We start from the raw sequence: 14160 nt of genomic DNA on the forward strand, positions 1-14160 counted from the left end.
AGGCCGGTAGGCATATACTACGAGAGCTCGGCCACTCCCCGGCCGAAGTGAAGGAGATGAGGCAGCTGCCCCGCGAGATTCGCGACCTCATTACCGTGGCACCGATCCCGAGGAATGTCCATCCCGAGCACAACCGCGGCAGGCGACGGGCCAGAGCCGCTGCTATTCTCAAGCAGATCCGCAGCGAGGAACGCAGCGTCAGCTTCGTCGACGCGGCAGCCTACCGCGGGAGCCGCGCCTTTTCCGCGGTTGTCGTCGACTCCAAACAGCAAATCACCAACTGCGCATCGGTCCGCACCGACGACCCGGCAATTGCCGAGCAAGTGGCCATCGCCCTGGCTATCCTGGACGGCGAAAGGGATGTCATCTATAGCGACTCGAGGTCGGCTATCAGAGCTTTTGAGAGCGGCGTCGTCTCCGAGAAAGCCCTGCGCGTGCTCCGGAGTGGCCGCCGAGACGGTATAAAGGACCACGTACTTATATGGTTTCCCGCACACGTTGGACAGGTCAAGGGTGCTCCCCCCAACCTCAACGAGTCGGCCCACGAGACCGCGCGCGCGCTAACCGACCGCGCCGGTTCCGGGCAACGGCTTGGTAACAACGAGGTTGCGGAGAACAGGGACGCGCCTGCCACGTACAACGAAATAACGAAACATTTTTACCTCGCGCGAAGAGTGTACCCACTCCCTCACCCCAAACTTAATAGGCCTCAGGCCCTTACGCTCAGACTACTGCAGACGGAGACGTACCCTAATCCGAGCTCCTTACACGCCATTTATCCCGAGGTATTCCCCAGTGACGCTTGCCCCGCATGCGGAGACGTAGCCACGCTAGCGCATATGCTCTGGGAGTGCAAGGCAACGCACACTAACCCCGATACTGCTTCGGCCAGGTGGGAGGCGGCCCTCCGCAGCTCCCTCCTGGCTGACCAGCTCTGGGCCGTCCAGCAGGCCCGCGGAGCGGCCGGCAGGCTTGGTCTGACGGTCCCGACGTGGGAGTCGCCCGCTGCGCGCTGACGCGCGCCTTGCAGGACCCAAATAAAGTTTTTCAACCAACCAACCAACCGCCGCTATTTGCGCTATTGCCACTTATAGCTCCCATTACGTGGCGATTAGTAATGCGAAAAATGTTGAAGAAAGCCTAAAACAGGACAACAAATATAAGTAAAATAGAGAGGTGGTTGTGTATCAAACATTCACATTGAATGAGTACAGAAACACAATACAGATGGCGCCCTGAATAGCTATGAGCATGAAGTATTGTCAACTTACCTGTTGAGACTATAGCAAATTCAGTGCCTATGGAACATTGCCTGAAACGGCTCGTTGGGACGCTGATTAGTAAAACAGAGCATTCAGTAAAACAACGTTTCTCGAATCCCCCTCCTAACATCTTTAAGATGGCTCCTAATCATTTTCAATATTATAATGCAAACTCAATTTCGCTATCTTCCTAAGCGGTAAGCCGAATGTTTTGTACTGTTTACTCAAGGTACGCCCACATAATTTTGTACTTGTTTTCAACATCGCCTTGGCAACGTGTAACTGTGTAAACAGTAGTGGAAATAAAGTAGACAGAAGAATAAAGCAGAGATCTTATTTTGGGAGCACGTTACAAAAGACATACTGCAGTGACCAGACCGGAAAAACAGTGCAGAGACTTAATTAATGTAAGGGATGCAAAATGACAGCTAAGAAAGCACTTGTGCTAATAATGAAACTATGATTTCATAAATTCTTTGAATAAATGTAGCAAGAAGTGAAAGATACGGTACGCCAAGATATTTTCTGTTAGGTAAACGCTTGGTCTTTTAGATCTAGCATCAGCACCAGTTGTGCTAACGTTGTTAGATTCTTATTTGCATATAAGTTATTTCACGGCCTGCAAGTCAAATTACATCCACGAGATCCTTCAAATCTCTGTTATGTAAAATCCACGCGATGCAAAGGAACCCCATTCTTGCACGCATCACATTTCGTTACATAGCAAGATGCAAGACGCAAGAGAATCTTCAATAACGACACTGTAGCAACATCAGAATTTGCGCGATAGACGCGGCACAGGACAGTGGCTAAGAGCAAGTGTCGCGGCATTGGCGCAACTAAAAAGAAAGGACATCAAACAAACAAAAAGTGCGTGGGCTGGGAGTAGACGTCCGCGCGCTTGTCTTCCTCATCCGCCCTCCCTGGTGTACTCTGGCGGAAAAATAAAATTGCGTCACTGCCGTAACACTTATTCAGATGGCTTAGTGGCATCCAGTACCAGCTTGAGAAGCGGAGCTTGGCCAGCGATTATTGTTTCGCACAGTTGTGTTGCGATAGAAGTATCTTGTATCTTAAGATATACGATACATTATCGAATGTATCGGAAATACAGATACAGATACTCATCTTTCGAGACGTATCGCGATACAGATACAAGATACCCATAGAGTATCTAAGATAGTATCTAAGATAGATGTATCTTCGATACTGCCCAGCACTGAGGCGAGCGTAGCAAAATACACACACACACACACACACACACACACACACACACACACACACACACACACACACACACACACACACACACACACCTACAGCACAACTGACAAGTTCGTCATCGTCGTATATATGGGTCATTCCACGCCAACTGTCCCAGCCTTGGCGCTCGACCATCTGCGATTTGAATGAAAAAAATCGAGGACTATCTATCCAAAGCTAGAAGCCTACCGCCAAAATATTTTTAGCAAAAAAAAAATTTTCATTGCTGCAAACTCCATGTGACGTTTTTCGGAAAGCTCGAAACTATGGCTCGGAAAATGCGTTTTCAAAAAATCTCTTCTTCATATATTAGGCTAAGACAAATTTTCCCTACATAACGATCGTAGGCTTCTCACCTAAAATAAGTTTCACGAACATTTACGCTTTCGTGGGTTTTTCATGCGGCCTTAAATATTGACAATATGACCCATATTGGGGATTTTTTCATAGAAAGGTGACATTCACACACACACACACACACACACACATATATATATATATATATATATATATATATATATATATATATATATATATATATATATAAAAGTATAGAAGTATATACGCCTTCATAAAAACAACTGTTTATTTTGTCTACGTTTCGACGGGAGCCCGGTCTTCTTCAGGACATAACCTGGACATGTCCGGAAGAAGACGGGGCTCCCGTCGAAACGTAGACAAAATAAACAGTTGTTTTTATGAAGGCGCATATATTGTTATACTTATGCCCTTGCGGCCACGGCAACCGAAGTTACTCTTCCGCATTTATATACACACACGTACACACACACAGATATATATATATATATATATATATATATATATATATATATATATATATATATATATATATATATATATATGCTACCGCCGGAGATCGCTGCCACTCAAGTCTCGCTTGCTGGCGGGAACCGTATGAGCAGGCGACGCTAGAGGTGGCAGCACGATACCCTTTGAGTCTGCTACTGTCAGTCAAGGTCGCTGTTGCAAAGGAGTCGAACTGTTGCTGTACCTCTGTGAGTGCATTAATGACTGCCGACAGTTGTGTCCCGACCTGATTGCGCCCATTCCCCAAACAATGCGATTTCGGTATCGCAGCAGAGGATTCAGTAAAATGGGGTGCGGCGCTCGCGCCTATAAGGCCCAGTATATGGAAAACAAAATCCCTCCCTTCGACGCTGCTTGTGCATGCCTTTTGGGTGACCTATTTGCTCGTGTTGCGTGTTGAAGTGACGTGAGTCCATTCTTTCTTTTTTTCATTTTTTTACGTCCTTGTTCCCGCAGTGTACGGAATGACAGAGATGAGCGGCATGGTCAGCGTAACACCTTTGCACCACGTCTCGTCGGGGACCGTTGGATATCCGATGCCACTTACTGAAATCAAGGTGCGCTGAAAAAAACAAAAACAAAATTGAACATTCGATGCTTTATTGTAGTCAGGGTACTGAGTAAATAATCTCAACCAATACAAAAATAAATTTACTATAATGAATCGTCACGAATACGAATGCATGAACGTAATTATCTCATTGAAAAGGCCTGTTCAACGCACATCACACTTACGTTGAAGTCATGTTATTAAGGACGCCGATTTTTCTTTTGGCATGCACACTACCACCGTGACACAACCTCTCGATGTAGAATTCTGCGATCATGCGTTTTATTTACTTCCTTAGGACAACAAGGAATGAATAGCGGATTTTAGATATTACCAGTCATATAAAGGGTAATTGGGCAACAGCAAGAACTGGATATTTCACGAATGTTTCAGGAGTATAATCATAGACTGCTTGCATCAGTTGTTTGCGTATCATGGACGTTATAACGCCGTGGTTACGACATCATGCTTATGATAAGCACCGGCGTACATGCTTATCAGTGGAGTGAGTGAGCCATAGCTTTAACTAAATTAAATAAATGTGGCTGCGGCGGCTGCATTTTCGATGGAGGCGAAAATGTTTGAGGCCCATGTACTCAGATTTAGGTGCACGTTAAAGAACCCCAGGTGGTCAAAATTTCCGGAGCCCTCCACTAAGGCGTCTCTCATAATCATATCGTGGTTTTGGGACGTTAAACCCCAGATATTATTATTAAATTAAATAAATGGATAAATTCAACCGCTGAGGTGTTGAACATGGAGTCGCAAACAGTTAATACTGCAACTGACGAGCACACCAAAGCCCGTATTTACATAACTTATTTCGCGAAAGAGAATTTTCTCATTGGCTAGTTATTGGGCTCATCCCACTCTTGATAGCGCTCTCGTGATTGACGATCAGTGCCTGGATGATCAATGGCTGACGGCAGCTGCGTAAGGGAAGCTTTGTGAATATTGGCCCTGATTTATACAGCGCTGTGAACACTCGCTAACGCAATGCCACTTACGCAACGAAATACAAATCAACTGTAGCGCTCATAAGAGATAGCGTGATATATTTAATTATAAACATACTAAAGTCCCGTACTCACAAAGATGGCCCGTACTCACAAAGATGTCTTTCGCTAAAAATTTCCGTAAGAGAATATTTCAGCCGATCACGATGCGGGACATATTAGCGAGGCCGGCAGACCAATGGGAAAGCGCACGTACGGAAGTTTTGTGAATTCGGCCCCATATCAGCACTTGATTCACTCTATGCATATTTCCGTTGAAGCACCGTGTAACGTTTAAACGAGAAATCCATGTTCACACAAGGGTGATAAGCCAAATTTATTCAATTCTTAATTCTGCTGTATACGTCAAACATCGGCCATTTGAAATATGAAACATTTGTTTTGATTAAAGAAGTCGGGGTTTTGACGGAAGCCCCGTCTGGTCGGGAAGTAATATCATAAAAAAGTAAATGAAGAACACCGTCCACGAAAGAACAAGGAAAAGACGTTTCGGCTCCCCTGACGGGAGCCTTGCTCACAATATTACGCTGAACTCTTTACCTGGTTTGATTATTCGCGTAACGTAACCGTCACAAGGCGGCAGATAATACAGTTTCGATATTCTTCTCCCCTCTTTTTTTTTTCTGCGCCTTTCAGGGCCCGTATTCACAACTTCTTGCGCTGGAATCGTTCGTAAGAGAAAATTTCTGTCGATCTTGACGCTGGAAATTCACTTGCGAAGCTGGATGGCCAATGGCGAATAAATCTTACGACTGAAAAGTCTTGTGAATTGCGCCCCAGGTATCGAGCGATAAGGTTAGTTTACGTATATTAACGAGACGATCATCGCGGCGATGATCATAGAATGACGCTTGAGAGTGAAAAGTATTGAAACTAACGGGTCCGCTTAGTGCACGGGGCGACACCTTCTTAACGATATCAATATGTGTAACCTAATGTTTGACGTTACAATGTCTGTAAGATGACGCTGCTCATTTTCAAGTTGTCATATCGAGAACCTGGAGCCTTGTATAACTAAGTGCTGTTTAAAAGTTTCGTAAGACGCCGCTCTGTGGTTTACACCAGGTTAATATAGCTCATGCTCACGCGCTGAGCATCACACATCTGTCGTTCTTTCGTACGTGCATGTTCCAATGGATGGATACGTGATCGCGCAATATGCAGATATTGGACCTCGATACCGGAAAGCCGCTCACCGCTGACAAAGATGGTGAGATGTTGGTCCGCGGGCCCCAGATGATGCTGGGATACCTCAACAAACCGGAAGCAACCGAGAACGCTATCGACGCGGACGGCTGGTATCACACGGGTAGGATTACGTCATTTCCTGCTTTTAGGCATATCGCTTCTCACAAAGATACCTTTTCACAAAGTGAATGAAACAGAGATGCAAACTTCCGACGAAGGTGTTGCCAAAGTGACAATATGTTCAGCGTTTTGAACACGAATCTGTCAGCGTTTGGTGCTACGGTCTTCAAGAGTCGCATTGTCCGTCTCGGTGGTACAGTGGTTACGGTGTCCTGTACTGACCCAAAAGTCGCGGGTTCGATCCCGGCCGTGGCGGTCGCATTTCAATGGAGGTGAAATGCCAGAGGCCCTTGTATTGTGTGATGTCAGTGCACGTTAAAAAACACCAGATCGTCGAAATTTCTGGAGCCCTCCACTATGGCGTGCCTCATAATCATATCGCGGTTTTAGCACGTAAAACACCAGTTATTATTTATTTAGCAGTCGTATTCACACGTGCCCTTTCAACAGCGGTACAATGTGGTGCAGTTGTGAAGCACCTAGAAAACTGTGCGTATGGATCGAGCTATTTCATAACCAAATACTACTACTAATCAATCAATCAATCAATCAATCAATCAATCAATCAATCAATCAATCAATCAATCAATCAGTCGTTTATTTAAAGGGATCCTGAACCACTTTTCCAAGTAATCGTCGAATGACCTCAGTAGTATCGGAATGTATTGCCTCACGAATCGATTGCCGCAAAAAACATTCCTCGAATTCGTCGAACGAATGGAGTTACAGGGATTTGTCGCACGATTTTAAGCACTTTCCCTCTTCTCTCGTCCGGACGAGTACGCCGGAAGCTACAAAGCGAGAGATGACACGGGGGAGGGAAGTTCCGTCAGCGTGAGTCATGACCGTAAGCGGGCGTGATAAAACGCGATCACTCTCTCCCGTTGCGATTCATGTGCGCGAGTGTGGCTCACTGTGTGACGTTAGCAGGCTATGAAGCGCGGCGTCGGCACGTGGCGGCCCCCCGTGGCGAGAAGCGCATCTGATTCAAACGCCGCACTTGATTTATGTCGGCTATTGACCAATAGCATGCTATCTGCTTTTAGACGGAGTTAAATTTGGGTCGATGGAGGTGATCCCGATGGTTCGGATGATCGTGGCGACACGTTGAAGGACTGGACAGGCCCGGTTGTTCAGATCTTGGCAAACTTGGGTTTATTTACACATTTTTACACTGTATGACAAAACAAAGGCCGGGGTGGCCACTGAACAGCTCTCGCGACAACAACTGGGCTGGGCCCGCACCAAGCGTTCAAGCCCTTAAGAGAATATCTCTAAGTCCTTCGTCCCTGGATCAGAGTCGGCGCCAAGCACGACCTCTGTCCCCTCCGCAATCTCTCCGTCGAGCACCAAGCTCTCCCCTCTCCTCTCCTATTTCTTCCTTTAAATCCACCCTGTCTCGTCTGAGACCGCCTTACGGGACCAACCCTTTTCGGTACTCCACCAGTGAAGCAGAGAACTTTGTTTCTCTCAGAGACGTGTCTCCGCCTCCGCGTTCCGACGCTTTGCTGCCCTCACTATGCGGCAAGCCAACTAAAAACGCCATCAATCACATACAAAGTCAACGTACACTGAAATGAACCACACCAACGTGCCCAGTTTACTATGCCGTCTCGGACCTTGTCTGCGACAAGATGCCGCCGCCTGTTGCAATTACTGCAAAACCACGTCGGTGCTCCTTCAGTGAGGACCGTTGCGACGGCGACACATTGTTTACGTTGTCAGTCTCCGTGAGATCGCTTCCGCCGTACGGGTGACGCCGCGAAAGGAGCGGTCGACAAAAGGTCGCGGGGTTCGGCTACAAAGGCGCGGGTAGAGGCGAACGGCCTAATGGCCCTTCCGAGCGCCCCTTTTCCGTCACGCGCCATCCGCGATTAGTCACCGTTGATCCGTACTGGGGAAATCGTCCCCCGAACATAACTCCTTCCAACCCAAGAATGTTGTATGTACGCTTGTTGTACATTCAACTTCAAAATTCCATGCGGGGGCGGGGGGGGGTATTCACGCTCAAGGGCGCTGACAACGTTTCGAGATTGTGGTCCAGTTTCATCACCACTTAGGCAAGTAAGCAAATAACATCGCACAAAGACAAACACTAAACACGTTATAAAAGATTCCCCATCACTACCGAGCGTCATGCCGGATGCACCCCTTCCCAATTGTTTGTGTGCAGTCCAACGCATGAAGTCACGCATAATCGCACGAGGGGGGTTGTTACATCCACACGCACACACACACCAAAATGCACTCAAGCAGGCACACCCGCGCCTGTTTGGAACGTCCCTCGCAGGTTGGTACATTCCTGTCCTTTCCTGTCCTGTACATTCCTGTCCTGTACATTCCTTGAAGCACCATGACAATTAGTCAACATTTAGGCACAATGCTTTTGCTGTCTGGCTAGTCTAAAAAAAAACATACTCTTATTTCACAACGGGGTCCGTGTTAAAGTACTAGCCAAAAACAAAATTTACATTAACGGCCTGGTTCTACCGTGACGATAGCCGAGGTGTGCGGACGTGTTCACTTCGGCTCCCGCTTTACTCAACGTTTTCGTAACGCTTTTTTGTGATTTCAACGGTATATCGGTAAACAGCAACATCCTGAAGACAAAAGGACCCTATCGACACTTTCTTGAGTGCAGTGAGTGCCTATTTCTACGTTTTTCAACGCATTTTCTATCGTCGCTCGCCTGCCGCCCAGCTAGCCCTAACGAGTGCCCTCTTTGCTTCGACGTGGCGCGCGCTCGCTAGCGCGGCGCCGCGGCTGGCTCGCTGCGCTCTACCACGTCGTTGCTGCTACTTCGGCTGCATTCTGTCACGGCGCGATGGAATACCACGTATCGGGGGAGGACATTGACCCGGAAGAAATCACACCAGACCAAGGCTGGCAGACCGCCTCGTCTCGCCGTGCACTAACCCAAAAGGTGGACTCCAAACCTACGCCGCCTAATGGCGCTTTGAAACATGGAGGGAACAAGCCCTGCGATAGTGAAAACGTCAAGAACAAAATCATCCGAGCGAGCCGAATGCCGCAACTACCGAAGGACGACATACGCATCATCATAAGACCCAGAGGGGGCCTTAATATCGCTAAGCTTGGCCCAACGATCGTCGCCGACGCCATTGCCGTCTCGGCAGGTATCAGCCCTGTGGAACAGCATGCGGACACGCTCTGCCCAAACAGTAAGCAGAATATCTTAGTGGCGAGCACGCCGAGAAGAGATAACGCCAACCGCTACGTGCGCATTAAAGAAATCCGCATCGCTGATAAGACCTACGAAGTGAGTGCCTACGAAGCGGCACCGTATTCTACATGCAAAGGCGTCATCCGGGGGATCCCCGTGCAAGACAGTTCGGCGGACATCGATGCAAAGATCGTTAACGACAGGAATCCACTGGCCCTGGCCGCCAAGCGCATCGGCAGTACCACCGCAGTAATCGTGGCCTTTGATGGACATCGCGTGCCCAACTTCGTGCGATATGGGTCTGTGCTATTGCAATGTACGCTATACCGCAGGCAGATAGATATTTGCTATGCCTGCGGCCGGCTTGGCCATCGTGCGGACGTTTGTCCTAACCCCGGAGACGTTATCTGCCGAGGCTGCGGTGCCCCGAACCCTGATCGGGAGCATCGTTGTACACCCAAATGCAAGCTTTGTGGAGGAGACCACCTCACTGCCGACAAGGCATGCAAAGAACGCTACAACATTCCCTACGTGGTGCGACGACGACGATGGGAGCGAGCACGCTCGACGCGAGACGGAAACGACGATCTTGATGCAAGGTACAAGCCCAACGCAGCCACTCACGACGACGAACCTTCGGAACATGCGACAGATGATCGGTCCGATGGCAACCGATCCCAGTCCCGATCCAGGGGTCGTTCCAAAAGCCGCTCCAGACGTGCATCGAGGTCCCGGAGCCGTCCTCGGGCCCCCTCCCGCAGTACACGACGTGGGGCGCCCAATGGGTCTGCATCCAGATCCCGTTCCGGCTCCCGTCCCGGGTCTCTCTCCGGTTCTCGTTCCGGATCCTGCCCCGGCCGTAGCGGTTTCCATGGTCAACGATCGTCGAGCCCGTCGGCACCATCACCGGCAAGCAACGCCAACAATAAGCGAGGAGCTCTTACTTGGGCGGACACCGTCAGGAGCAAAGGACAAGCTACGGCACAGGTAGGGTCGGGTTTACTCCCAGAGCACGACACACACACCACATCTGAAATATCATATCTAAAGCGCGAAAACGCGATGATGAAAGAAACAATACGCAAACTCACGGTCGCCATCGCCGAACTAAAAAATGACAGAAGCGCATCCACCGCTACACCCACCACCGATCACGCCGCCAATGCAGTCGCTTCGTCACAGCTGCAGCCCGTAGGCGCCCATAATGATGACGGCGAGAGCGCACCTAAGAAACGCGCGATCGTCCGCGACCAGCCAGCTTTAAGGCCCGAGGAGTTGGACGATATTAAGAGCACGCTTTCAGCGATTAAGGAGAGCCTTCGGTTCCTTGGCGAGAGTATGGCCCTTGTACAGTCAACCCTTGCGGCCCACGGTAATCGGTTGGGCCAGGTGGAACACTACCTAGACCACATCCAGTGTTGTACGGAACGGCGTTCCAAGGAACGACGTTCCAGGAACTAGTTCCTTTTTGGAGGAACGGAGGAACGCCGCCGTTCCATTGAGGATCGGTGTAACTGTAACGGTAACTCGTTACGTTTACGTAGGAACGGCATAGGGAACGGCGTTCCTTCTGTAAACGTTCCATTGAACAGGCGCCCGCGCACAGCCCATCATGCAGAACAGGGTGGACGGGCAACAGCGTGAGGCACAAGAAACTACCGCTCGCCTGTCACTTGACTATGCTGCACCCTGGTTTTCAGTCTAAGGCACACGCTGGGGGCTTGGGGAAGCGCGCGATGTCAAGACCGACCACGTGCGGGAGGAACAGCTGATTTTTTTGTTCTTTTTGTTTGAGCCAGTCTGACAGCAATCGCGGGCCGTTCTGGAGTGTAGACCGTTGGTGTAGACACACCTCGGCGAACTTTTACTGGAAATTCGAGAATTATCGAACCCCATTGTAAGGCTGCCGCCAGGAAAGGGCACGCAATTTTTTTTTGCATGTGTGGGGGGAGGGGGATACGTATTCGGGCGGTTCTGCTGCGCGTTCCCGTGGCCTTGTCAACACGGCGAAAAGTGCGTGGGGGAAGGAATCGACTTACCGTATAGTCGAGGCGCCTGTATACGCGTGGTTCCGTGGAGTTTTCGAACGGCGCGAATAATCGTCGCGAATCTGGTGCTTGACGCGCATGGGACAAAGGAGCCAATCACAACGTTAGAGGCCACAGAAAATGAGTGAAGCACTGACATACTAACCACCTAAATCCCGCGCGGTTGCCTCCCACTGCGCATGAATGGTCTTCGGCCCCATCGTAACGGTGGCGAAGTTACACTTTAGTTCTACCTTCCGACGTTTTATTGGTTTTATGTCCGCGCGCTGCCAACTGCGAAGCTTGGGCCCAGTTCCTGGGAATGTTTATCTCGTCGCGTGCTCTTTAGCGGCTGGCTCGATCGTCCCTTTAGTATCTCGTGCATGCCGCCGGCAGCTATCGACAAATCTGTCTTTTGACACCCGGTTGCGTGGTTGGAGGGGAAGAGGTCATGTTGAAAAAGACAGAGGACACAGAAAGAAGGTACAAAACGAGCGCAAAACAAAGCGCTCGTTTTGTACCTTCTTTCTGTGTCCTCCGCCTTTTGTGCGCGCTAAAAAAGTTTCAACATGAATTCATACCAACTCGCCCAGCTCTCAGTTTTACCGCGGGGAAGAGGACCGAAACGCAGTGGACGCGAGTGCTGCAGTGGCGCCTGTCCGGTGCCTTCGATGGTTTCATTCGGGCAAGCATCCCTTCAACATCCAAGTTATCTCCGCGGCTATCGGTCTATAACTTCTATTATAGTTCAGTTCGAAAGCCGCCTCACCGATAACGTCTGTCATGCAATAAACGATACGCGTACATCCAGTGCTACATTCTTGTTGCGCACGCTGAGCCTGTCCTCGCCCCTGTGACCTCGGTTGACTTTGTTCCTATTTGTGTACAACACGGCAGTACCCTCAAGCGCTTGGTGAAACGGCTCTTCAACGTTGGCAACGAAGTGCTGACGAGAAAACAGGTTCGTCTGTCGGATACGAACATCGAGATGCTACTCTTGCTGAGTGCGAACAAGGCACTTTACTAAGCTGCGAATTCGTATCCTGGACATTATATCAGCACTCGTTAAGCGCCTATATATTGTTCCTTTCGATGCGATTTCCTGTGCAAGAAACTTATTTATATTGGTGCACGTGTGGGAATTTCTATTTGAATATCTGAAGTATTCTGACTGCATGTGAAGAGTGACGTGGAAAGTGCCACGTGTGTTGCACTTGTAATAGACGAGCACGAAAGTTGTAGTTAGACATGTCTGTAGTATGAGCAGTGGTCTATGAAAAGTTCATCTAGGAGCGTTTCTTTAGATTCCTTTTATCTACATGTAACCTGCTGCTGGCGATGTCAAATTTGTAAAATTTATGTAGCTCGATGTGAGCTTTAAATTGCTCACTTTATTTCGCCTCAGGATTATCCGGCAGCCACGGGAACTATTTTTTGAATAACAATTCAAATGTAACGTTAATGTAACGGCACGTTCCAATTTTCGAAATGTAACTGGAACGAGTTTCTTTCTCATTAGAGGAACTTGTAACGGGAACTCGTTCCAATATTGGGAAGGAACGAGGAACAAGCTTTCGTTCCTGTTTTAGAGGAACGTGTACAACACTGACCACATCGTCGCCCCTGCCGTCGCCGCGGGTCAGCCGGTCTCACAGCGCACAACCACACCAAGTTCACTCCCACACGCGGCCCTTTTGCACCCGTCGGGTGCTCAGGCCAACACCAGCATGCTTCAAGATGGCCACGCCAAATGACGAGTTGCGAATCTGGCAATGGAACTGCAGGAGCTTCGCCCATAAGAAAGCCTCCCTGCAGCAATACCTCCGTAGTCACGAAGCCAAACCCCACGTCATCCTGTTACAAGAAACTGCAGTACCAACCGACACGTTTTCCGGATACCAGTGGATACCCGGCCCCTCGGGAGGACGCGGTACCGCCACGCTGGTTGCTAACAAGATTACCTGCATAGCACACAGCCTAGATGAGCCCGAAATCGAGCATGTTATAGTAGAGATCATCCCTGGAAACACATCCCGACAAAGCGTGTACATCCTCAATGTGTACAGCAGCCCCAGCCACCACAGACAACGGTTCACACGCCTGTTCCAGAAAGCCATCCGTCTCGCAGAGTCCAATCCGCTAGTGATCGCGGGTGACTTTAACGCCGCACATCGTGCCTGGGGGTACGCGTACGACACCCCCAAGGGTAACGAGCTTTGGCAAAACGCTAACGACATGGACCTTGTTCTCATCACGGACAAGGCTTTCCCTACACGCACCGGCACATCAACACAAAGAGACACCACCCCGGATCTCTGCTTCGTCAAGAACATTGCCGACGCCCGTTGGTCCAACCTCGCGGTAGACCTTGGTAGCGATCATTTCTTACTGGCCGTACACCTCCCCACTGTCTGCAAGAAGACCAAGTTGTATACGTGGGTTGACTGGGACCTTTTCCGGAAGACCCGCGCAGAACGACATCCTCCAGACGCCGCCCCAAGCCTCGAGACGTGGACGGCCCAGCTCAAGGTCGACGTCGACAAGGCGACCAAAACCATCACTACGGACTTACCAACCGAGAAGATGGACAGTCGCCTCGCCCACCTGCTCGAGGCCAAACAGTCTCTACTGGCCCGCTGGAAAGGACAGCGCCTTATTCGGAGGTTGCGTAAACGCATATCTGAGCTGAACAAGAACATGGAGGATCATTGCCGCGCCCTTT

General features: G+C 49.5%; 1 protein-coding gene across 1 annotated transcript in view; it reads left to right on the forward strand.

Moving 5' to 3' along the window:
- The window catches only part of LOC119380921 (luciferin 4-monooxygenase-like), a 60180-nt gene that overhangs the window by 26073 nt on the left and 19947 nt on the right, over positions 1-14160 (forward strand). The window contains 2 exon segments of the mRNA XM_049412298.1: positions 3810-3910; positions 6084-6228. Coding sequence (XP_049268255.1) covers positions 3810-3910; positions 6084-6228 — 246 coding nt within the window.

This window comes from Rhipicephalus sanguineus, chromosome 1 (genome assembly GCF_013339695.2).
Source record: "Rhipicephalus sanguineus isolate Rsan-2018 chromosome 1, BIME_Rsan_1.4, whole genome shotgun sequence".
NCBI classification, from domain to species: domain Eukaryota; kingdom Metazoa; phylum Arthropoda; class Arachnida; order Ixodida; family Ixodidae; genus Rhipicephalus; species Rhipicephalus sanguineus.